The sequence below is a fragment of the Cyprinus carpio genome, chromosome B2 (genome assembly GCF_018340385.1).
Source record: "Cyprinus carpio isolate SPL01 chromosome B2, ASM1834038v1, whole genome shotgun sequence".
Classification (NCBI taxonomy): Eukaryota; Metazoa; Chordata; class Actinopteri; order Cypriniformes; family Cyprinidae; genus Cyprinus; species Cyprinus carpio.
The window spans coordinates 9873478-9898865 of NC_056598.1; the positions used below are offsets into that span (position 1 = coordinate 9873478).

Here is a 25388-nt window from a genome sequence, read left to right on the forward strand (position 1 = left end):
CATTTTGTTTGTATATTAGACCTGTAATGTGTTAATGATTAAATGTGAGGTGCATGCAGACAGCAGCACATACTTGGTGTGAGCAGAATGACGGAGGTGACGATCAGAGAGCAGATGACCAGGATGACCAGCAGGGCGATGGCGATTCCCTTCCAGTTCCTCTGTGGAGGGCTACTGCCAACCAGCTCCTGTCAAACACACAAAAACAGACATGTAAACACTTAAAGGTGAAGTTGGTATGATTTTTTTTTAAATGTCAAAATATATTTCGGCGTCGAAGCTTGATGGAGGGCGTTTCTGAAGCCTGGTGCTGACCGACCGTTATAGTGACAATAGCCAATCATATTAGTTTTCTGGTGTTGTATGATTGGTTAGCGTCTGCACCAGGGTATATGCATAAGGCGATCTGATTGGCTGTCGCCTGTGTTGGTGCTTGAAAAGTTGAAAAGTTTTCAACTTCTGCCGCGAGCAATGGACCCAATGCAATGGACCCAATGCCACGCGACGGACCCACAATTAATTTCGGCCAACACTTGACATCACTCCATTCAAAGTAAACGAGAGGCCGTGTGAATGGGGCGTAACTCAGTTTATTGTTCATTGACTACTATTTATATGCCATTCATTGGTTTGTCTTCCACTAAATTGTAAACACTGAAGCTCCCAGGCACCGTCTAAACATTTAAACTCAGCTCTGTCAATCATCCCAGCTCAACCAATAGCAAGAGTCTCGGGCGTGGCATCTGTAGGAGGCTGAGCCAAATGGTGTTCAGCATGTGTGGGAAGATGACTAATGCATTACTTTGGGAAAAAAAATCAGATTTAGTAACAGAAGTACAAAATTGGAAGACTTGACAAAATGTGCAGAGAGATAACAGGGTAAAACAAGGGTAAATGTTGGCATCGTTTTTACAAGACAGAAGGATTTGACGGAATTTTAATTGTGACACCGAAGTTTCTTCTCAACAGGTAAGATAAAATCAAGTTTTATCACACATGCTAGCTCTTTACTGTCAAGCCACAGTATAACAATAATGGTAAGGGTGTGATGAGTGAAAGGGATGCTTGCAAAATATGCTTTATTTTGGTAATACTGAAACATGACACTAGCAGCACAGAAACTACAAACTTCACCTCTTCCTTAATAAAACTATAACCATTAATGATACATATTTACTTTAGGGCTGTCAAAATAGTTGAAAAAACTACATTCAAATTCTGTACTTTAATAATATCAATATTCTAATTATATTAAAATTTAAAATGCATAATTTCAGTTAGGGTGAAAAAAAGCTTTTGGCTTCTCTCCTGAGGCCACAAGAGGGAGCATTGAGCAAAATATTACTAATGCATGTTTATTCAATGTAATAAAATGACTATCTGTGAAAAAAGCTCATAATGTTTTTAAACCAATTGTAATAAGTTGCTTAAAAAACTATAAACAAAACAGCATCATGTATGTATGCATAGTTTAATACAAAGGGCCGAAAGCCAATCACATAGAGTACTTTTTTCGTTTAAAAACATGAGATGCAGTGGGATGGGGGAAAAAAAAAACCACAATAAAGTCTTGAAATTTGTTTTTTCCAAGTTGAACTAGCATTAATTTTACATGGCTTTCTAAACATGCAGCTCTTTTGTGCAAGACGCGATTGGTGCATTGGTGATAGATGTCCTTCTAGAAAATGTGCAAAATATGCGTTCTGTGTGAACGGCTTGATTTCAGTTTTGACGTAAACAACATCTTCTCCGCATTGGTGTTCTCTTTTTTCCGCAATATTTTTAATGAAGAACGCAGCATCACCGCATCTAGTGGCTTCAAGTGGATAGGCTACCAAAAACATTAAAATGCAATGACACTTACATCGTCATCGCATCTCGTGTGCCACTGATAAGGCTGCCTGACACTGCCTGATCCACAATGTTTTTGCATCTGAATGTGGATTTTTATTTTAAATTCAACGAATATTCGAAAATCGAATTTATTTTTTACAGCGCTAACAATGTTTTTGCTTCTTGATGTTGATTTTTATTTTATGCAAGTGATAAAGTCAACGAATATTCGAAAATCGAATTTATTTTTTACAGCGCTAATTTATTTTTACGATACAAATCAGGAGCTAAACCATTTAGGGCCTTATAAGTAGTAATATTTTGTAACTGATATGGAACTTAATAGGTAGCCAATGCAGAGACTGTAAAATTGGGGTAATATGATCACATTTTCTTGACCTGGTAAGGACTCTAGCCGCTGCATTTTGGACTACCTGTAGCTTATTGAAGATGCAGGACAACCAGCTAGCAGTGCATTACAACAGTCCAGTCTAGAGGTCATGAATGCATGAACTAGCTTTTCTGCGAGATTCTGTGTAATGTTTTTTGGTACAATAAGTAATATTTCTGAACATTATTGGTCATCCAATGTTTTACATTTTTAACACACTCTGTTGTTAAACAATTAAACATTTTTTTTAACACAGCATCAACTGGAAATTCACTTAAGTCTAAAAACAGGATTTGTGCATTGACATGGTGGCTGATAGCTGAGTGGGCAGAGATATTCAATGATAACAATCTCAAAATGCTCAAAATATAGATCAATTTGTCATCTCCCTGACATATCTGTCTGACCAAAATACAGTATCAGTCTATGGCTGCTCAAGACTATTTCAAACCTGTGAGTCTAAAATCGTTTCATTGCTAAATAGCCTGTGGTTCACTCATGCAATGATGACACATCTGTTTATGTCTTTTGATGTCATTCAAAGTGAACAGCAGACTTTGTTGGCTGTTACAACAAGGGCGATACATCAATCAAAGACTTTATTTTAGATTTATACTCAGATTATTATGTGGTTTCACTACCAAACACTGATAATGTGTACTCTTCCTTTTACTGTGTATTTCCCTTGCTTATCCTGAACAGTCTGTTTGCTGTTTGTTGGCTATGTGATGCAGAAGTTGATGATGCAGTGAGTCATTAGGTCAGAGGAGCACTAGCGTGAGGGCGCTGCTGCTGGGACGTCTGTGTGGTGGAGGGGAGCAGGAGGGTTGTGATTGCCCAGGACAGCTTCCCGTCTGGCTTGGAGCCACCAGGGAACTCTGAACTGTGCCGGTCTATTTCAAGCCCAGGGATCGAGCTGACATGAACAAATCAGAGAGGAGAAGAGCAATTATTCAGTAATATTTTGGAAATACAGATTTTTTTTTCAACCTCTGAGTGGCCTAAAAAGTGTATAACAGTGGTGACTTCTGAACAATACATTCTCTTTAGACATAAGCCAATGTGTAGGTCAATGCAATAAGTTTTTTTGGCCTGATGGACTTTTCACCTTAAGCAAAAGCTTAATTAGCTACAACATGAAAGTAGAATTTTCAGTTAAGGAAAAACTAAAAACATTTTAATCAAGGTTTAATTTAGTGTACTAATCTTAAAATAATAATTTTTTTGAAAATCACTGTAACAGACTGGGTCTCAGTCATTGACTGTGCCTAAGCATGGATTTGTGTGTGATTCAGGGTGTATTCGCTTTCATACTGCCCTTTTTGCTAGTAAGCCAGAAATTGTAAACAAAATCACATGTGTGCTAAGGTCATTCATTCATTGATTCATCTTTTCAACCGTAACAGAGTTTGTTTGGAACCGGGCCGAGACCACCTCTTGAGCTGGGTCTCGGTGCGGTTGTCTGGTCCGCACCCGAATGGGATTGCTGTATTTACAGCTGCCCAAAATATCCACACCAAGGGGGAAACGAACTTAAATCACGCATAGACATACAGTAAATATGAGACTCTGACTGGTTTTATAAAAGTGAAATAATCCATGCAATTATTAGTAATAAGACTGACTGATTTGAGTGGATTTGTGCTTTAATGTCTGAGAGTGGGTTTGTAAATGATGCATTTGGCTTATTTTAATAACAAGATAGAACAAACAGTAATGCACAGCAGTTAGCTTTAATTACAATACCACCATCTCATCTGACCCTAATAGTGTAAAAAAAATCTGATGCGCTCAAACGCCTCTCTATCTAGCACCCAATTAAAGCATTTACAAAACTACTGCTAATGAAACAGAAATGCCATTACAGCTGTGATGACAATACTGCAGATGCACTGAGAAAAGACAAGCCACAAACAGATGAGAGATCTCATCACACCATCTTAAACTAAATGCTGGAAAATCTTTCTGTGTCAAAATAAAGATCAAGTGTTAGACAGTAGCTGGTGTCTATTTGCTAAACTCACTTTCTGAGTCTAAAATCAAACTGAAGTATAATCCATGAGGCTTGAGTGAGGTAGTCATTTAGTAATGCAAAAACACAATATTTCAGTCGTTAGCCATAGACACATGGACAGTGCAGAAAACGTGTAAATATTATATTTTTTATTGTAATATAAATATTTAAGCTAATTTGATTATACTTTAAGCAACCAATAAATGCAAAGCATTTGTTTTAAAAGGGTTAAACATCATCAGGGCTTCTGCACTGTTTGATTTTCCATGACTTTTCCATCACCATTTCAGTCTTGTATGTTTCTGCACTTTCTGCATTTATATATATATATATATATATATATATATATATATATATATTATTTTTTTTTTTTTTTTTTTTTTAATAGGAAAAAATATTTCAGTAAACTATGGTCAAACTACTTCATGATTTTTAAAGACTCACTAATTGATTCTTGCTCACTAATGTTCAAAAGTCTGGGGTCAGTACTATTTTTCTAAAATAAATGAATGCTTTTATTCAGCAAGGACACATAGAATTGATCAAAAGTGACAGTAAAAACATTTACAATGCTACAAAAGATTTTTGTTTTAAATAAATTTCTACTCAACAAAGAAATCCTAAAAACATGTATCCCTGTTTCCACAAAAATATGAAGCAGTACAACTATATTCATCTCTGATAATAATTCAGAACTGTTTTTAAAAAGCAAATCAGCGTACTGTATTAGACTGATTTCTGAAGGATCAAGTGACACTGAAGACTGGAGTAATGATGCTGAAAATTCAATTTGATCACAGGAATCAATTACATTTTAATATATATTAATAATAATAATTAATAATAATTTTTCACATAATTACTGTTGCTATTGTGTTTTTAATCAAATAAATGCAGCCTTGGTGATGCTGACACATAACGTCGTTCTGTTGCGTTGTGGGTGTCCCGAGTACAAATCCCGGGCCAGGGACCTTTCCCAATCTGGCCCTCTTCTTAAATAAATAATAAACGCAGCCTTGCTGATCACAAGAGCGAGTTCAAAAACAAATCGAGTGAGTGTGTTACGGTAATGTTTAATCTAACCATTCCTCACAGATCAGGGTAAATACAACAAACATACAGTGCATTCACTCATGAAATGGCCCTGAGTGGTCCATGAAAGAAGAACACAATTTCTCATAATTAGTTGGTTTATAACACTGATCCTTGTTTTACCAGCTAGTTTCAAATGTGCGTCATGAAACGTCCCTGTAAAACTGAAGGTTGATTGTATCCATTACCTCTGCACACCAGAACAGCCTGTCAGCTCACATTTCAATTTACACAGATGAATTCAAAAAATGAAATATCACCTTGAAAATTTTGCTTTTGCTCATACAAACACCAAACCCAAGGTAATAAACTTTGGAGTGTAACTCATCCCACACCTAGACGTGAATGATGCCTAAGGCGCTCTATTACTTCTCAAGGTGATCACACTTAGGATGTTCATCTGGAAGATGATAAAAAGACAAAACATCATTGTATAGACACTGTAGATAGGTTATTTTGACCTAGCAAACACCTAGTACACCCTAGCAACCTATAAGACCTTATGACAGCATTGTGGCTATATAAAAATGTAAAAATGTAGTTTAAGATTAAATATGAATGAAATAGTTAACAAATTTGTCAAGTGGTTAAACAAAAGTAGTCCCGACAATAAGCAAATATACAGTTCACATTAATTCATTTTTCTAAAAAACAACCTTAAGAGTGTTAACATTGAGAAGTCTCGAAAGAAACCAAGCCGACCTCTTTGCATGTGTGCAACATCTGCATATAAGCTTGCATTCTGCTCAATCTCAAAATGAAATGTTTATCTGAAACAAACAAAAGACGCAATGTCAAGGCAAATCAGGCGAGTCATCTTTAATTTCAGAATCCAATATTCTCAACACTAAAGCAACAGCTTCATGCTGAACTCGTCTGAGATAAGAACGGTGTCGGTGATAGATAAAATGAAGCAGTTTGTGTGCTTTGTCTAGATGACGAGAAATGCAGCAATGTAGCGTTTGCTTGAGCTGGAACCATCTAGAAGAAGAATGTCAATTGCAAAATTTCAACAGCTGCTTAATTAATGAACGATATCACAGAATATTACGCATGAGCCAATGTACAAAATTTCACCATCACTGATTGAATCTTTATATTTCATGCTTTGAAAATGAAAACGGTCCATGGGGAAATCAAACTACAAAAATGTAGGACATATGGAACTTTTCCTTTGCCATTACATTCATGCACAACCACAGATTTAATTTCATGCATTTTCATTTCATACATCTCAGTCTGCTTTTTAAAGGACTGTGAACACTTTAAACTTGTACAATTTAGCAGTTTTTCCATAGATATTCTTCTGTTTTCCTGCAATCACTCACAGGAAATGAAATACATAATGGCTCGGAATCCATTATCACTGTACTGTATATCCCACTAAAGCAAGGCATGCAGAAGGAATTATGCCGGTTTTAATGAATGTTGTGTATGAAGCTTACTCCTGCACTACACCTGTGACCTATATGTAACAGTGGGCATAATAATGGGTCATATTTTGAGGAGTCACATTTTTGATGTACTTCTTTAATTTTCAGAACTGAAAACTTTCTGCTCAGTCCAAAAAGAGCATTTGTTGACCAAAAACCCATACTGAACTTTTCTGCTATCAAACACTTACACATGATGCATGATCAAAAAACTTCCATCAGTGTACTTTTATGTGCATTTTGGGATACCAGATAAAATGTTGAATGGAAACACTATGCTGATTATAGGCTAAATATCCCAAAATGTGCATAAGAACTTACTGTACTTGAAGTACACTCTCGAGGAAGATTGCACAAACTACAATAGCAACATTTTAAAGAATACATTCATTGATGTATATCAAACAAAGATGTGACTTTCTTGAAACAAGTCATGTGACTGTATAATTCACTCACACAGCATCACAAGCTTAACTTATTCTGAAATGCTGAATAGTAAAAATGTATATACTGTACTGCATATAAAAATGAGCCCATTCAATGATTAAAAAAATTCATAAAGACAGCTATTTGGTCCAATCTAGAATGATTCAGTGTATCAATTGTCGCCATCTACTGGTGTAACAATGTAACCAACAAAACTTTTCACTGAAAAATCCTCACCATAAAAAGAAACAAACCAATGAGATATAGGACCAGAACTACATTATTTCTTTTATAAATATAAGCTATAATAGATGTATATAGGGCTGGGCGATTTTCCCAATTTTATCGATTAATTTGAATTTATTGTTTTGCCATGATTTTATTTTTTTAGAATTCGGGGAATCGCTATTTTGAATAGAAATATTACCAAATGTTTCGAATTAGACACTTTGACAATATGCCGGTGATAACAGTAAAGAGAAAATAATGATCCAACAGCATATCGGTGCATGTGATTAACCGCTCGTGTGTGACGTAGAGGATGACACGGGAGTGGATTTTCACTCCTGTCCCGTCCCACTCCCATAGAAAGAAATCTTGTCCCGTCCCACTCCCAGACCAAAGTTTAAAAAATAATCCCATCCCATCCCGCTCCTGGTAAATTGACTCCCGCTCCTGTACCGCTCCCATATATTTTTTTCTTCAATTAGTGTTTAGTTAATACATAGAATTTGATTTAATCTGCTCTCCATCCTGTTTTTAGACCAGCTGCTGAGCCCCTGTTTCTAGATTTTCTTCCAGAAAATGGAAGACAGCAAATAAAAGAAAAACAGTACATAGTTCACACCATGTCTACAATAGCTTAATAAACCCAAACAGCACATAAAGTTTTGTAAACAATACATTTATAGTTTACATTTATAGTTTTTTTTTTAATTACATGTTAACGATTTTCATCAATTATGCTCTTGCATAATGAGTCCATCTTAGTATATGTTGCTGTGTAGGAACAAAAGTGCATCTACATTTCATGTCATTACTTCTGACTTTGCGCTGTAAATCATTTTTTGCCACATCGACTTCTCCGCGGCTGGTAGCTCCCTCCATCACTGCTCTTTGAAAAGCCGTGACAAAAAAGCACTGATGGCTTCTGGGACGGCTGGGTCGTGTAGTTATTTTTTAATTGCGTTACATTGTAGGCGTATTAAAAGGAAAACTACAAAATGGTGCATTTACTTTTTTCTTTTTTGTCGTCTTTGCTATTGGTTGATTCCCGCTCCCGTCTGCTCCCGTTAACCATTTATCCTGTACCGTCCAAATCCCGTGATTAATAGCAAAGATGAATCCCATCCTGCAGGAATCCCACGGGAATCCCGTGACCCGTGGGATTCCCGAACAAATGTCAGCCTCTAGTGTGACGCGCTTTGTGAAGGCAGGGGCGCCCCCAAGGGGTGCCCAAGGGTGGCCACGGCCACCACTGTATAAACCCTGCCCACCCCTGTGGCCAACCCTAGGATGATTTGCAGTGGGTACTGTTCATTTAAATGCATAATGTAAATTCATAATGGTTTAAGAAGTGAAAAAAAAAATTATAATAAAATACATGCGGCACCCACTGCAGCCACCAAAAAAGTTTGCAGATTGGCGCCACCAGAGTAGCTGCCCTTCCCCCATCCCCTCCACCTCCCCTCCCGTCCCGTCATTGACTTCACAGGGCAAAAAGCAGGACTGATTCAATCACTTGAGAGCACCTGCAGTTTTGGAAAGACAGGCCACACAATAATTTCTTATAGTAAAGACATGAATGTATGTTCTCAGTTAACTTTTCTGGCAGTCTAAAAGTTACTCAGTAAAGTTTTTACAGTGTTGAATTAGTGCTATGCGATAAAACGTTAACGAAGGTTCACTCTGCTCAGAATTCAAATGGTAGCGCAGCACGAGGCGAGCTCGCTCCCGCTGATCGGTCATGTGCCACTCATTGCTGTGATCTGATGTGAAGCCCTTGAATTCAGCGAAGAACACAAATGTGATTTAAACTAGTTTAAATCCAGATGAAACAGCGCTGACAAACAGGAGTCAGAAGGCTTTTCAATCTACAAACTGCCATCATTTACCACGGATTTAACACTAACGTTAACTGTTGTGTGATTTTTGTTGTGTTTTGTGTGTGGTGTTTTCTTTATTTTATTTGTTAAAAAAGAAAAAGTAACTTGAATCATGTTGTAGTTACATTTTCAAGTTGACTAGTTAAAAATCATTAAAAAAAATAGACAATCGGCCAAACATTCTGGAAAAATCAAGATTTAATTTTTTTGCAAAATCGCCCAGCCCTAGATGTATAATACATTTGCTTACTTTAGAAATCTTTAGAAGCTTTACACTCATATTCAGCTGCTGTTTTTACATGCTGATCATTCTCACTATCACAATAAAGCTCTCCATGACTTCATAGGGCCATATTGAAATCTATTGTCCTAGTACAAAACATTGCAGTGAGGCAGGCAGGGCAAAACATAAAGCTCATTTGACAGATGGGTTAAATAACAATGACAACCTTGATTATAACAGGGAGCAAATACAGGCTGAAATATACATGCTGGATAATGTTCTTGCTATTGTTTAGATAAAATTGAAAAGCAGATTTGCTCTCATTACATGCAATGGATAACATTTACTGATAAATTGTAAAGCCTGAATACGCAGTAAGTCACTTTGGATAAGAGCTTCTGCTAAACACAAAAATATAAATGTGTATCTACATTTCGTCGACATACATTATAGATGCAAGATATAGTGCAAGATTCACAAACATCAGCACTATTTCCCTGAAGCAATTAAAAACCACTGAAAACTGCCAGTAAACAGCCACGAGGAGGGACATTCCCAGTATCTGTAGACTGTCATTTCATTATCCAGGGGTATTTTCATAAATATGTGCAAACTGTGAGCAGCTCTAATTTTGTGGTCCTTTGTGCTGTAACTTGCAAACAAACCATCAAACAAGTCATCAGTGGGCGCAATTAATTTTTAGCTACTTCTTAGCATTGTCAACATAGACCATTTATATAAATAAATATTGTTGCAAACAAAAACTATGCAATTTTTTTTTTAATTATTTAAACATAATACGATAAATAGTTTGTTGTAAGATATAAATGAAATCATATAATTGTTTTAAATATTATATCTTAAAATGAAATGCAATGCTAAACTGCAGTGTTCAGTTAAGATGAAATTGAATGAAAGATGAAATATTAAATAACTGATTTTATAAATTTATGTAAGTATAATATGGACTAACTATCTTCAATATGATATATACATATATTGTTTTATAAATATCATATACATTTATTGTTTTATTATATCTATTTTTTGTATTTATAACTATGTTATAAATGATATAGATGTTTGTAAGGGCTCCGCAAGACTGCAGTGTTCAGTTAAGATAAAATAAAACTTTCAGGTGCCATTTTGAAGTGTAAATTGAAGACCTGTATGTGATATGATATTTTTTTGTCTTTGTATAGCAGTGCATTGTTAAAATAACTAAACACAGTAACAACCAAATGCATACAAACAGTTCTGACTAACAAGTTTACGCTTACCGTACATGCAACCTACAATGAATCGTCTAGGGCTTTCAAACATCTGTGTTTTCAAAATAATCCCTTTTGTAGTAGCTTGTTTGTCTATTTGACAAACGCAGAAATCTGTGTTGTCCCATGAGGGCGAATGTAATTGTCTAACAAAGCTCAGAAGCAAAACACATGAAAACATTCTCATCTTGTACAACAAGAGGGGTTTAGTTCTTAGGGGCTCAGCAATAGACTGTGTCTATATTAAGAAGATTTCCACAGGGATCCGTGTAAAAGAAACAGGTTTCTGGAATTCTCCAAATGAAAATGAAAGATTGTGTATCTGTCCTTCTAAATTACAATCTAAACTTCTGACCTTTCGATTAAATGAAGAGTCTTAACTTATGTGAGATTACAGAAGCTCAAACAGTCTGGAAAGTTTTTTCCCTGAGGGTTTTTAGGTTTTTATGAAACGCATACCTGTTAAAAACTTCTCAAGCCCTGTTTTCTAGTACATGAGAAAAAAAATCCCAGGTTTAGTTATTCTTGTGATAAGGATAAAACCCTACAAACCTCATCCATGGTTTGGTGTTCCTCAGTAAGAAGGTTTTGTTTTTGTTGCCTCAGAAGAACAAGGACAGAAACTCGTCGTGAAGGATGAAACCTATCTTTCCTGATCTCTTGTTTCCAGGGGAACGAGTTAAAGCGATGAGATGAGACGGAGAGTGTGATCGCCTCAGTGACTAAGTTTGGGCTTCTCACTCACCAAGCCCAGAACCACGACTGACATCAGTGAGTTCAACCGACTGATGCTGCGCTGAAACACAAACTGTCACTGGCCAGCAGGACAGCTGCATCAGTTAAGCCTCATCGGATGAGATTTTCTGGGTGTCCTTGTAGGGTCACAGTCAGGCTAAATCACAGACAAATTACTCACCAGTGCTGTTGGATTCAATCGAACATAAAAGAACGCTTGTAAAACTGAGATTCACCTGGTTTTGCTTCAGTTCAAATTAGAGAACTATTATGGATTATATTCTGATCTCATGACGAAACCATACCTGTGGGAACATTTTTTGCAAAACACGAAATACGTAGCAATAAGTACATATCGCTGCAGTTTCCAACAGAAATGAACACTAGAGGGGGTAAAACAGCGAGCACTTGTAATCATTTTCTTACACAATTATGATTACAGCTCCATATGTTTCACTTTCCGGAAGAAACAAGCTCGCTCGGTAACTCAGCCGGCACAGAACTGAACTTAGGATACTGAATCCTTGGGTATGTATCCCGTGAAAAACATGACTCGTGATGAAAGAGCTCAAAGATGAGAGATTGGAAAACAAGCAAAAACAGCATGATTACATTTTTATGTCACATTCATTTTTGTTCATACTATCAGGGAGGTTTAGTGCAGATGGTACGTTATTTTAAAATGTCATGGAGCATTAGCGTTATAGCGCCACTCAACGGAAATTTCAAGTCATAACTGCGGTGACATCATGAGCCCCTTAAAATTAAGAAAATTATCAACATAACTGATATTAAAAATGGAAAGCAAGCATTGCTTTGTTTCCATTTCGTATATCTACTTATATCTCATACACCCTTGTTTCGGTTTCTCCTTTTACATGATGAGTATTGATAGCTGCTGATATAGACAGCTAATTCCTTTCACGCAGGCGCAGAACACATGTGTTAGTTTGCAGTTGGCTGTAGTCTGAGCGATGTGTTCAACTGCAGCTTTTTGGTCCGACGCTACCGATGCGAAACAACAACACCATCGGCTTTTGTCTATGCTAGTTCTTTGAAGTCGGCTTGGTGTGTCCCGGCCCTTAGAAGACTTAAAATCTGTTGAACAGATGAAAGGCGTAAGGCTAAGAAATGCTGGTCACTTGAAACTGTATTGTTGTGTTATGTGTTTTTGATATTTTTATAGGCTTTTGTTTTTATTTTTGTTTCTATTCTTTCATTTTTATTTCAGTTTTAGTTTTAGTATTTTTAACTTATTTATTGCAGTTATTTGCCAAGGCAAAGCAGGTTCTTAATTTATTTTATATTTTAATTTATTTAATTTATTTGACTGGCTTTTAGGTCAAGTGAACTTTCCACATTAGCAATATGAAACAGACTCCTTACACATCAAGGATGAATCTATGTCAAGCCATTAATATGTAATAGATGTTAAGTTCTAAATTAAGAATGCATGCTGTCTGAGGATCAGATTCAGGGCTAACTGGTCAGACATCCGTCTGATGCCTTTCATATGAAACGACATCCTGTTGGAAAATTTGAGGATCTTCTGTGGAGACACAAATAAGTTCAATAGGTGCAATTAGCCCAATGACACAAGGGTCAGAGAGGCCTCTGAAAGAAATGCCACGGCAGGACACATAATGCAATCAGAGGCCAGGTTTAAAGAAAGCCCTCCGTCTGTGATGAGGTTAAGACTGAAGAGGCGACTGAGAGCTTTTGATCTTATAATTGAACAGACACAAGCCCTCTCAATTGCACTCGAAAAATATCACATTTTCCATGTTTGGTGCAGAAATATATGGAGCATCCATACAGTGAGGCAGAGCATTAGTTGAAGAGGAAGCATCATTGTGGTCCTGGTTGGAGGGTGTTAATTGTTGTGGAGTATGTGTTTTTACTTGTAGAGGATAAACTCTATTTATTAACCTTAAGGACATCTGCAGCAGGCACTCTGCTGTACTGCTGATGTGCTACTGTTTGTGCTTCACTGATCTGCTGTTGTAATGGTACACCAGATCAGTAGTTTAATTAGGAGGTGCTAATTAAAGCTGCCCTTTGCTTCTGTAATCTCACCTATTACCCAACATCCCCTGCTGTTGGTCTCAAGGAGTCAAAATGCTAGCTTTTACCAGGGTAATTATAGTTAACGCTATCTTTTACTAGTGTAATATCAACTGAAATAAAATAAACGTTAAAGATGCACTAAGCGAATTTTGCCAAACGATGTTGATATTTGAAAGCACCAAAACAAACATGCCCATACCCCAACAGGACCTCGCCCCTATTTTGATATCAACACCCCACTTTTATGTACATAACCATGGCAACGATAATCGCGAAAACAAGCAAAGATGACCCACACGCATATTTAAACAAAACCCAACACAGATAAGTTATGTGAAACAATGCAAAATCAATGGTACTCAACTATCAAGCACAAATAACACAACCTTGGCATCCACTTCCAGGCCATCCCGCTACTTTTACTCAGGTCCTACCTCTTGCTTGATTGTAACTCTTCTTTTTAATGTTTTGTTTCTTCAATATTTTCCTCTTTTTTTATTTGCCATCTCTCTCTATCTATAGTCGATCTGCTAATATCCTTCCTGTGCACTCAAATTGAGCGCTCTCTTCTCTCTATCATTACTAGACACGCCCCCTTACTGCTGATTGACTACAAGTCCGTTTTATGACTCAGTCCGACACTGTGGTCAAAAGCATTTTTCAAATATTGCTTAGTGCACCTTTAATGTGTAGTTTTTAATATTGACAGCTAGTGGTTGGAATTGGGTATTGCAGTCCAAATTCAAAATATTGGAGAGCGTTGTTTCTCCCACTCTCTCCTACTCAGACTCAATGCTCACATGGGTTACCAGATTGAGGACATGAAACAGGAACAAGTAAAACTGACAATGGAAGATGATGAGCCTTAAACTGAATGTTGATGAGTTTATTTATCCCTGTTTTAATATGTCTCTGGTCATAGAGCTTTTAGCTGAATTTTAGCTGCTTTTGGGGTCTGAAAAAACTGTGATCTCTGACTCATATCATTTGCTGGCTTCCGTGGCTGCAATATGCTGTGTTTTCTGCCAACTGGCAACCCGAGGTGTTGAAATACTGTTTGGTGAATTGGCAGTGGCTGGAGTCACACAAACCAAAACAAAAACAGACATTCTGACATGGAACACATTTCAAAGCAGTATAACTGGCCAATTATTTTTTTGGAGAGAGAAGTATGTGAACTTGTTTCTTAAATATCACCAAATGTATTATGATATTTTTATGCTTTAGTACGGTCAAAAAATTACACAAGTACCTAACTGAAAAAAAAAGTATATATAAAGTAAAACTTTGAAACCTGATTCAAAATTTAAAAATATCAAATTATATATCTCAATTATATGTGACCCTGGACCACAAAAGCAGTCTTAAGTCGCTGGAGTATATTTTTAGCAATAGCCAAAAAAACATTGTAAGGGTCAAAATTATTGATTTTTCTTTTATGCCAAAAATCATTAGGATATTAAGTAAAGATCATGTTTCATGAAGATAATTTGTAAATGTCCTACCGTAAATATATCAAAACGTAATTTTTGATTAGTAATATGCACTGCTAAGAATTAATTTGGACAACTTCAAAGGCGATTTTATCAGTATTTAGATTTTTTTGGCATCCTCAGATTCCAGATTTTCAAATAGTTGTATCTCGGTATCTCTAAAAATTTACACTTCAGACTGGTTTCGTGGTCCAGAGTTACATATTACAATGACATTTTTAATCAAATAATTTTTTCAACCAGTTAATTATAAGCAATAGTTCTATATAATCTAAAAGGTTCAGTGCTATTATTGTTAAATGAAACTATAAAATACTATAAATATATATAATATTACAAAACTACATAAGTATCATAAATATTTTATTTAAAAAATTGTGTATATAGTGACCACTGATGTGTAGAGCTTTTCTTTCTTTTTCTTTCTTTTATTCTTAAAATAATTACAGCCTCACATTGTTGTAAATGAATATTTGACCTTGACTGTCAATAGGAAGAGTTTTGAGTTTTTGTGTTTCAGTACAGTATCCTTCAGGTTAAGTTACACGAAAAATGAACCCTTCCTGAAACAAGAAGTCATCTGTATTGTGTGAAATGTACAATATATTGAGATTTAAATATATACTGTTGCACTAAAAAGTACAGAATTAATGTAAAAAGGAGTTTTATGTTTTGTGTGGACATGAATGTGAATGTCTGCATTATACAAAAAAATCAAACAACTGGCATTTGCAAACAAATGATGCTACAGGTTTTCTCAGAACTAACTTTATTAGACAGTTTTGCTGTAAGTATAGTGCTGTGGATGTACAGTATGCAGTCATTTGTCCTGAAGTTCATACAGGTGTCCTAACATGTATATGAACATGATCCACTAAAATTTCACAACACATCTAAGCACACCAGGTCTCATTTTGAACAGTCTATCTTTTGTGTCATCATTTAATGTTTTGCTTAAAAGGTGTTCTTGTGCTATCTTTGAAATAAATGGCATTTGGTTGATATTTTGATATAGGCCTATACACCACAGAGAAAGCATCAAAATGAGATCTCTCAAGAAATCTACAGCGGGGCGTAATATGCCACAGTCTTGTTTGCTTGTAATTGAAATGTTATTGATTTCGGGATGACCTTTGCAGTAGCTGACTGTTTTATTCCAGGCAGAAGACAAACAGATGTGCTTGCAGCAATATAAGCTTTCTGTCGTCCGTCATTAATCTGTTAGCTCACCTAGAATTAGTTTATATTATTATGTTAACCTTGAAAGATATTCAAGATTTGTTTCTTGTAGCCTACAACCTGAATTAAAACTGATTTGCTGCAATTTAGGAAGCAGTATTCATTGTCAGATTCTCTGAGATTCTCCAACATCTTAAATAACCAGTGATCAAGTCAAAGCACTTTCCAAACCATGAGAAAACATTGAGCTGCTTTTCAGACCGTAACGTGTCATCTCCATGGAGATCTCCTAATCATATTAAGACTGATCATATTAAGACTGACACACTAAGATGCTCAAAAACAAACTCATGTATTTAGCTTTAAAGTGATAGTTCAAAAATTAAAATCCTTTCATTTACTCACATCATCATATTTTTTTTTAAGCATAAAAGCAGCTTTTTTATGTACACAGCACCGACAGTGCAGACCAGAGCTTCACGATTCTGGATAAACTGAGAATCATGATTTTTTTGTTGTTGTTTTTTGTCTTAAATAGAGATCACGAGGGGTTTGGCAGAGTGTACACACAAATTTAATAATATATTAATTGTGCAGTGTGAGATTCAATCATGAGTGAGATTCATGATTGAGATCCCAAGACTTCTGAAACCATTGATGAACAGACCAAAATTACCAGTAAAAATTTAAAAACAAAACAAAACAAAACAAAACAAAACATAATTTGCCCTTTAATGAGAACTGCTCCAAATGGATAACTGATTAAGTGAGCTGATGATCCAGATCAATTTCATAAACAAAAATCACCAGCTTTCTTGACAAGAATTGGCCCAAAAGAACAATTGATGTTGAGCAAATAAAACCAAAATTTCTGTTTTTGGTTAAATTATTCATTTAACCAGTAAATCATATTGAATTCAGCAATAGCTGATAAATGACTGAATTAATAATAAAAAATTGGTTAGCTTTTATTCCTAATTTGTAACAATAGTATCTGTTCTGCCTCCATAGTTTATATTTATCACAGGAATATTTAATATTTTTTTGATTAAAGATTTATATTTATATGAGGTTTGTTTTACCTTTATTGTAGGGTTGATATTTCATAACAGTTTTTTTTATGCTATCATTGTTCTTTTGTATTTAAATTAATTGTTGTATTTATGTTCAGCACAGATCATGTAAACAACCAAACAAGCAACATTTTCTCAGTTTTTTGGTGGAAGGTGCTGATGTTTTTTCAGTGTGATACCATTATCATTTTAAGAAATATAATTAGCGCCTTATATTGAACCCAAACTCAAATTGTAGCATTTTGTCAAACTAGTTATGTTACTACTAGTTAGTTAGTAATTATGGGGTTTTATCACCCATAAACATCAGATATTAACAAAATGAACAGTAATTGATTATTACGGTAATTTATGTCACTCAAGGATTTTATTCCTGCCAAACTTAGGCAGAATGAGCGCCAAAGTAGGTTGGTCTTTTTTATGTAAGGTTTGGTTTTGCTTGATTTAAGAATAAGCTGCAAAGTAGTAGGAACTTTTGTTTAGGAAATTTTGGAATTTTTTGAATAATATTATGAATGGTGAAGATGTATTAGTTATTTTCATTAGTGATGAAGTTGTTAGAGAAGCCGGGAAAGATAAAGCTAGAACTCTGAGCAAGAGGAGACTGAAGGCAAAGCCGAAACGATGTGGCTCTCATTTGTTACACCTAATGGGCAAACTAGGAAACTACAAAAGAAAAAAACAGGAAATGATGGAGGAGGAATGAAAGCCATTGTTACAGCACTCACACACAAAGCGGCACAGTTTTCTCATACATAGAGCTTCCACTTATAACAGGCATCTTCATCTGCGAGTGAAACGTCTGAGCGCTCTTATTTGTTCATGCGAATGCAGAAATCATCGGCCGATCTCTGTCACAACACCCGCCAGGCATGTTTCACTTCATTCCCCAGAGGTCATCAAGTGACATATTATGTCATAATGGAATATCACTTTCCCACCAATTTATAAATGCTTTTGATGTTATAATAATCGTTTGTTTCTCTGTTCTGACAGCAAGCACTCTGTTTTATTATAAAAACATCAGCGAGTGAAGACGCACGAGGCATCTGAAACAGTATTTCCGGCGCTCTCCACTGACAACACCATATATTTAGCCTGCAATAACGTGATCACCTTTTATCTTCCATCATGTCAATCCTGACAGCAACAGCATTTGTGGAGGAAAGCACTTGTGAGTGCCATCTGTGTGTGAAGGGCACTTCACAACTGTGAAATAGACAGGAGAGTTGATTGGCACAACAGCTAAATGATGCATAAAAGAGATCCATAACAGGCCCATTATAATCATCTCAATCAAGATGACTGATTAAAACAGTAATAGCCAATTGAATCAATATGAATGATTATAACAGGTTAATTATGTTCTTCTAAATATAGTTGTATAAAACAGCATTAAGTATACCATTGAAAAGTCTGGGGTCAGTAAGCCTTTGTTTTTTTTGTTTTTTTTGGAGAAGAAATAAACTTCTATTCATCAAAGATATTACATTTATCAAAAGTGACAATAAAGACACTTATCATGTTACAAATAAATGCTTCTTTTAAAACTTCCTACTCAGCAAACAAACTTGAAAAAAATGAAATAATGACTTCCACAAAAATATGAAGCAACACCACCATTTTTAACATTGATAATAATAAACGTTTCTAGAGCATAAAATCAGCATATTAGAATGATTTCTGATCATGTGACACTGAAGACTGGTGTAATGATGCTGAAAATTCAGCTTTGATCACAGTAATAAATTACATTTTAAAATACATTCAAATATAAAACAGTTATTTGGGATCACTGTTTTTACGTTTTATTGGTCAAATATGGCCTTTTTTAGTTTTAACATTAATTTGAATGGACTAACTAGCATTTATTAAATTAACGTTTTTTTTGTTTAATTGTTCCTTTTTTGTTTGCTTTAATAATGAAGTGTTCTTAATTTTTAAATGAAATGATAAAGATATGTTTTGAAATTATTTTGTGGAGTAGTTTGAGTAATGATTGAGTCATGAAGCAATCTGCTATGATTTGTATTGTGGGGATATAGAAACAGTATCACCACCGAAGACATGTTGTGATTTGTCTCAGAGGTGATGGAGGGAGGTAGAAAAATAGCTCAACTGAAAATAAGGCTACTGTGACCATTACCATTACTTAGAGTTAGTGATACGCACAAACTCATTTGTACACGTGGATATGAATGACACTTCGGTTGATGTTTAGCTGAGTTTTGATATTAGTTTCAATTATTTTTTTTTGTTTGGTGGATGAAAAAATAAAATTACATGTTTGTAATTTTGGGTGTGGATGTGAGTCTTTTTTAGTTAGGGGTGGGGTCTTTTGAAGTGGGCCAAAAAACAACATCTTGCAACCACATTAATACATTAATAAACATCCAACTAACTCCAAACTGAGTTAGTTAGACTCGATAAGGTGGACTTCGATCCAACACTAGCAAACACCACTCACATTTTCCACAGCATATGTAAAAACCATGTTTAAAATGTTATTATGAAGCTGAAATAGCAGTCAGATGATATGGAAAGGATGATTTTTAAATGTCATTTTTAATTTTTATTATGAATCTGATGTTGTGGAAAGTTGGTGGATGTGATTTTTGCAATGTGTGCCTGTGTTCGTAAATGTGCAAAATTTGCTGCAAAATTTAAAAGAAAGAAATGATATTTTCCTTTACTATTAATATGCCTAAACCCCCCAATGATGTAATAAAATCAATGACATAATACTGTAATGCCAAAACCCCCAATGATATAAAATCATTCATACATCATAGTGGTATTTATTCTCTTTAATTTATGTTGATTTAAAAGTAAATTGTATATTAAGAACTTAATCACTATTGAGAAAAACATGATTTGTGAAAAAAAATGCAAAGGAAATGATGGAAGGGGGAAATAATATTGTTATATGTATTTCCCTATTGATTTTGGTGGTGAATGTAATATGTTTTTGTAAGATTCACCAACATGAGAAAGAAATAGAAAGAACTGTCGCATAACAGAGTAACACTTATTATATGGCATTTCTGACAGATATTAAAATCCATCACCTCTAGACATGATGAAAGAGAGAAAGAAGGGAAGATATGAGTACAGACATCTAATATAACAGCAATTCCCACACAACCCCTACAAGAAAACAAGGCTAAACAACATACAGTAAACCCACACCTTGACGTGAAAGTCATAAGAGCTTTAATCCAGGCGCAAAAATGCAGAAGTTATTAAGGAGACAACTTTAAATGAGATCCATCTGGAAAGCAAACAGCCTAATTATTAATTATTATTGTGCCTCTATCAAATCTCCTTGATCACACTTAAGAATAAAGCAGAGAGTGAGTTCTTCGATTAGAACGTCATCATCGTATAGCATTATTATAATAATAAACCCAATCCAAAGACCTGCCGAATCTGTGCTATTCCAATCCCAACACGCAGCTGTTATTGCTCAGACAGGTGCACTTTGAAGGGCAGGTGGACGGGAATCCATGCTCCCGTCTGTCAGTGCTGAGCCCGAACTGATTGCTCATAATTGTACTTCATGGGGGATGTTCTTTTTCATCTGGCCTCTGAACATCAAACACAATTCCCAATTAATCCCATCTATCAGACCCACTTTATCGCTGCCACCACTTCAAATATAGCCCCTCCTTTAAGCAGAATCAAAGGCAGCTATTCTAAGACAAGCAGTTCTTCCACTGCTTAAACCCTAATCATTGTCATCAGAGGGCCCTACTTAGGGCTGAAGTGTGAAAAGCAGCTTGAGAGGGTGAATAAGAATGCGCTCTTTAAATAGATCAATTTCTTCATGTTGCTTAATTTTATTAATAAAAAAAATCCTAAATATTCAAAAAATTGCAGAAGACTTTATTTAAACGACTCAAGGTAACACATGCTTGATAGGTCATGTTCGGTGAACAATGTAACAAGGTCAGGTGAATGTGTGATTAATGGATAGCATGAAAGTAATCAGAGAACAACAGATGCAGCAGTTTGACTTAATTGATTTGAACGATGAGAAATGCGGGTTACAGTGCTTTGCTTCTGGTGACACAATAACTGTGGATCTGGAAATAAAGACTGGTGTTTACGCTGGCCATCTGTTGTGTGTAGGTTTTGACTGCCACTTGAGGTGCACATTTATCTAATGTCATGGTAATAAATATATGAGGCTCTCTATTAAATATTCAGGTAGTCGGGAACGATAATAATAATAAATGATAATAAATAAAATAAACCAAATAAATGTATCTGAATTTTCTTTAATAAATTAACTGTGCACTCTAAAAAACACCCAAATTTGGTTGTTTTTAACTAAAGGGCTGGGTGTTATGTTGTGTTGTTTTTTTTATTTAACATAATGATTGTTTTTTTTTTTTTTTTGTACTGTTTGCTTGTTTTTATTTTCATACATGAATTACTGTTTACAGATTAGCTTAAATCCTCTAAACTTTTGTAAAATACTCCACAAAACCACTGGTTTGCATGATAACGTCCTTTATTTTCCTTTATTTATATCAAATGTACAGTATTTTATATCATTTTTAATATGTAGGCCATACATATCGTCTATATTTAAATTTGTTTAATTTAATTTAAATAATCAATATCATACAAATATGACCTGTGGATTATATCAGGTTTCACAGATATATATAAAATGTAAAAATTCCTAATATATATACATATCGTATATTGTTATATATAATGTAATGTTTAGTAACGTTTTTTTAACGTTATGTTATAAAATTTTATTAGTTTTTATATGTATTATTTTAAAAGTATGTTTATTGTGTTACCTTAACACAAAACACTACAACTTTTTAAAAATAAAAAGTATGAATTAACATATAATTTGTTGCAAATCTATATTATATTCAACAAGACAGCACTTGAATAAGATAGTTATAACTTAGATTAGTAAACATATATATTTATATATATATTTATATATATATTATATATATATATATATATATATATATATATAATATATATATATATATATATGATTTTATTGTATAATACACATTTAAGCCACTTCGTATTTTTGCTATCAGGTATCTCAATTTGTAAATTTGTTTTATTTTTTGGTTTAGTTCATGTTTAGTGTAGAGTGATATCCTCTCATGTTTAGTGGAACATGCTGCACTGTTTGTTCCAGTGTTTATGGAAAAGCAGTTTAGATGAACTTTTAATGTTATGTTTACATTTAATAATTTAGCAGACACTTTTAATTTTAGTTTTGTTTTTACTTTTATTTTTTTTTTAGATTTTTTTGTTATTTTATCTTGCAGTACCAAATTGAATTTTTGAAGAATTAACTCTAGTAATTTAGCTACAGAGTAGAAATATAATGTAGATAAGTAGTGGAGATAAAAATAGTGGTTAAGTAAGGAGGAGTTATATTTTAGATAGTGGGTTAAGGAATCACACTATTATAAACTTTAAGATGTACACTTAACAAACTACAATCCTGTATGCAATAATACAATACAGCAGTTTTCTGCCACCAGCCAACAAAATCTGACACCAATTTTCAACACCGGTGAGATTTTGACAGAAATTCAGCAGGATATTTTATAGTGCATGAAAGCCACCATGCATAAAGAATACTGTATATGAAAGATGAGTGGTAAAGTGATACTGATAGCAAAATAAATAAATAAACAAATAAATAAAATTTTCAGCATTTTCCTGATTGAGACATATATATATATATCTTGTGCTCACCCTTACTCATTGTCTTTTGGAGACAATTCAATCATTAAATCACTTTTCTTGTTTATCACTGTTAAACTGCTTTGAAACTATAAAGGTGACTTGAAAAAGGCAGCATTTATTTAATCAAGCATAGATTAAACAGTAAAACAGTAATATTGTGAAAAAGTGTAAATTTAAAATAACAGTATTCTATTTTAATAGACTATATAATTTATTTCTGTGATGGCAAAGCTCATTTTCAGCAGTCATTACGCCAATAACTACCATACTGTAACAAACTACTATGCTGTGTCTTTCGTATTAAAATGGCACGACAACAAGTAAAATAATGTGATTCAAAATAAAATCTAATCCATGTTCAATAAACGTGCAATTTAGCGACAGTAACTGTCAAAACGAGCTCAAGTCAACACGCGTCCAGAACTGACAGTGAGAGCAAAAGCACGACTCTCTCCTCACGTTTGATACTCAGTCCACACACATGATTCATGAAGTACAAAAGAAGAGCTTTCAGACTTTAATGTCGCTACCTGGTCTTGTGGAGACGCTTTTCCCGGCGCGCTGGACTCGGCTGAAGTCATGCTGAGGACGCGGTTATAAACACTGATCTTCAGCGTTACTCTCACTGAAACCCATTCAGTGATGGGGAGAGAGAGAGAGAGAAAGAGGGGGGGGAAACGACTAAAAGCGCTTTATTTAGACTCGAGACATGCGCTGCATATGTCTCGCGCTGAGCGCGCACTGAACAACAAACATTCAAGCAGCGCGAGGCGTTACGCAGCTGTAGACCTCGCTTGGAATTCTTGTTATGCAGTAGTTTTTATGTCCCCATCATATGTCTTAATGTACTATAAAATATATATATATATATATATATATATATATATATATATATATATATATATCATATATATATATATATATATATATATATAAACATTTATTTAATCATTAAAAAAATACATTAAATCATGTTATTGGTATTTTAGTTAGTTATCTATTCATTTTATCACGGTATCGCCTTTAAGTGAACACAAGGGTTCATTAGAAAACATTTCAGTATTTTGGTTTCATTTTAATAAAAAGTAATCCAGAATTCATTCATTTTCTTGCAAGAATCATAAAGAGCTTTGTTATCCCAAAATGAGATAAATTATAGATGAGTTATGCATCCAGTGAAAGTACTGTCCAACAACACTCATATTCTGTTAATTCTAACAGAATTAGCCTAAAAAGTTGTATCTTTTAATATTTTATGGATTCAACAGCAATATATTCAATAAATAATATTAAAAATGATCAAGGACTGATGAAATAATGTTAATATGGTACAAAAGTATTGTAATCTTTACTTAGTAAAAATAGGGAAGGTAGAAAAATATCTTATATTTTGTTCCACAGGGATAGAAGTCATGAATACTAACCCATATTTTAACTACCATGTTTTGCATGGTAAAAAAAAGTGTGAATAATATATAAATAAAATATTTTTTCTAAGGATAAACTTACAAAGAACTTCCAAACTAAGCAAAAGTATGCAATATGCTAAAATGTGAATTTGTTGATATTTTATGGCTAAAGTAAGATAAAATTCAGATACCTTATATTCTAAAATATATACAGCATATACAGCATATATATATATATATATATATATAATATATATATATATATATAATATATATATATATATATATATATATATATATTACAACAATATACTGTAGCAGACTACTTAAAGAGCATACCGTCTATATCTAGGTAAGATGATACTTAAGTGCTTCAAATGATATAAGAATAATCAAGTAAAACTAAGTGTCAGTTTCATTTTAATAAGTGTTCATCTTGAAATATTAATAACAATATAACAGTTACTCTAATTTTGTTTCATGAAAATCAGAAAAGATTTCACAACAAAGACATTTACTTGCTATAAAAGTATCAGCTATCAAACAGATAACAGAATGCATGCAGTAGGTGTGTACAACAGGCTTTTCACCAACATTCTGACCACATTCACATTCTGATAATTAGAGCCTTAGAAACTGATGTATATCAAATATGCTATAGTAGGCTTTATAGGGTTAATATCAGCTGTTCGTTGTGGTCAGAGAGCTTGCGTTGGGTCCACACCGATCTAGACGCTACACATGCACAGACTCCTCATTCAACAGTCTCTTTTACCAGCACTGAGCCCTAATTTAGCACATCTCCAGTCTCCCAAGAAGTGTCACGCTGCACCTTCCCATTTCCTTTGTACAGAAGTCAGTGTGCCTCCACCATTTTATCACATTCATATGGAAATGTGGAA

At 34.5% G+C, this 25388-nt stretch overlaps 1 protein-coding gene across 5 annotated transcripts in view; it reads right to left on the minus strand.

The window, feature by feature from the left end:
* LOC109101962 (dipeptidyl aminopeptidase-like protein 6) overlaps nt 1-25388 on the minus strand; it is a 168042-nt gene that overhangs the window by 38506 nt on the left and 104148 nt on the right. For 3 of the 5 annotated variants that reach the window (XM_042717956.1, XM_042717955.1, XM_042717958.1), the window contains one exon: nt 74-188. In XM_042717956.1, coding sequence (XP_042573890.1) covers nt 74-188 — 115 coding nt within the window. Of the gene's footprint in view, nt 1-73; nt 189-11340; nt 11457-23607; nt 23800-25388 lie in introns of those variants that run through there. The other 2 variants (XM_042717957.1, XM_042717959.1) reach the window with 2 other exon arrangements.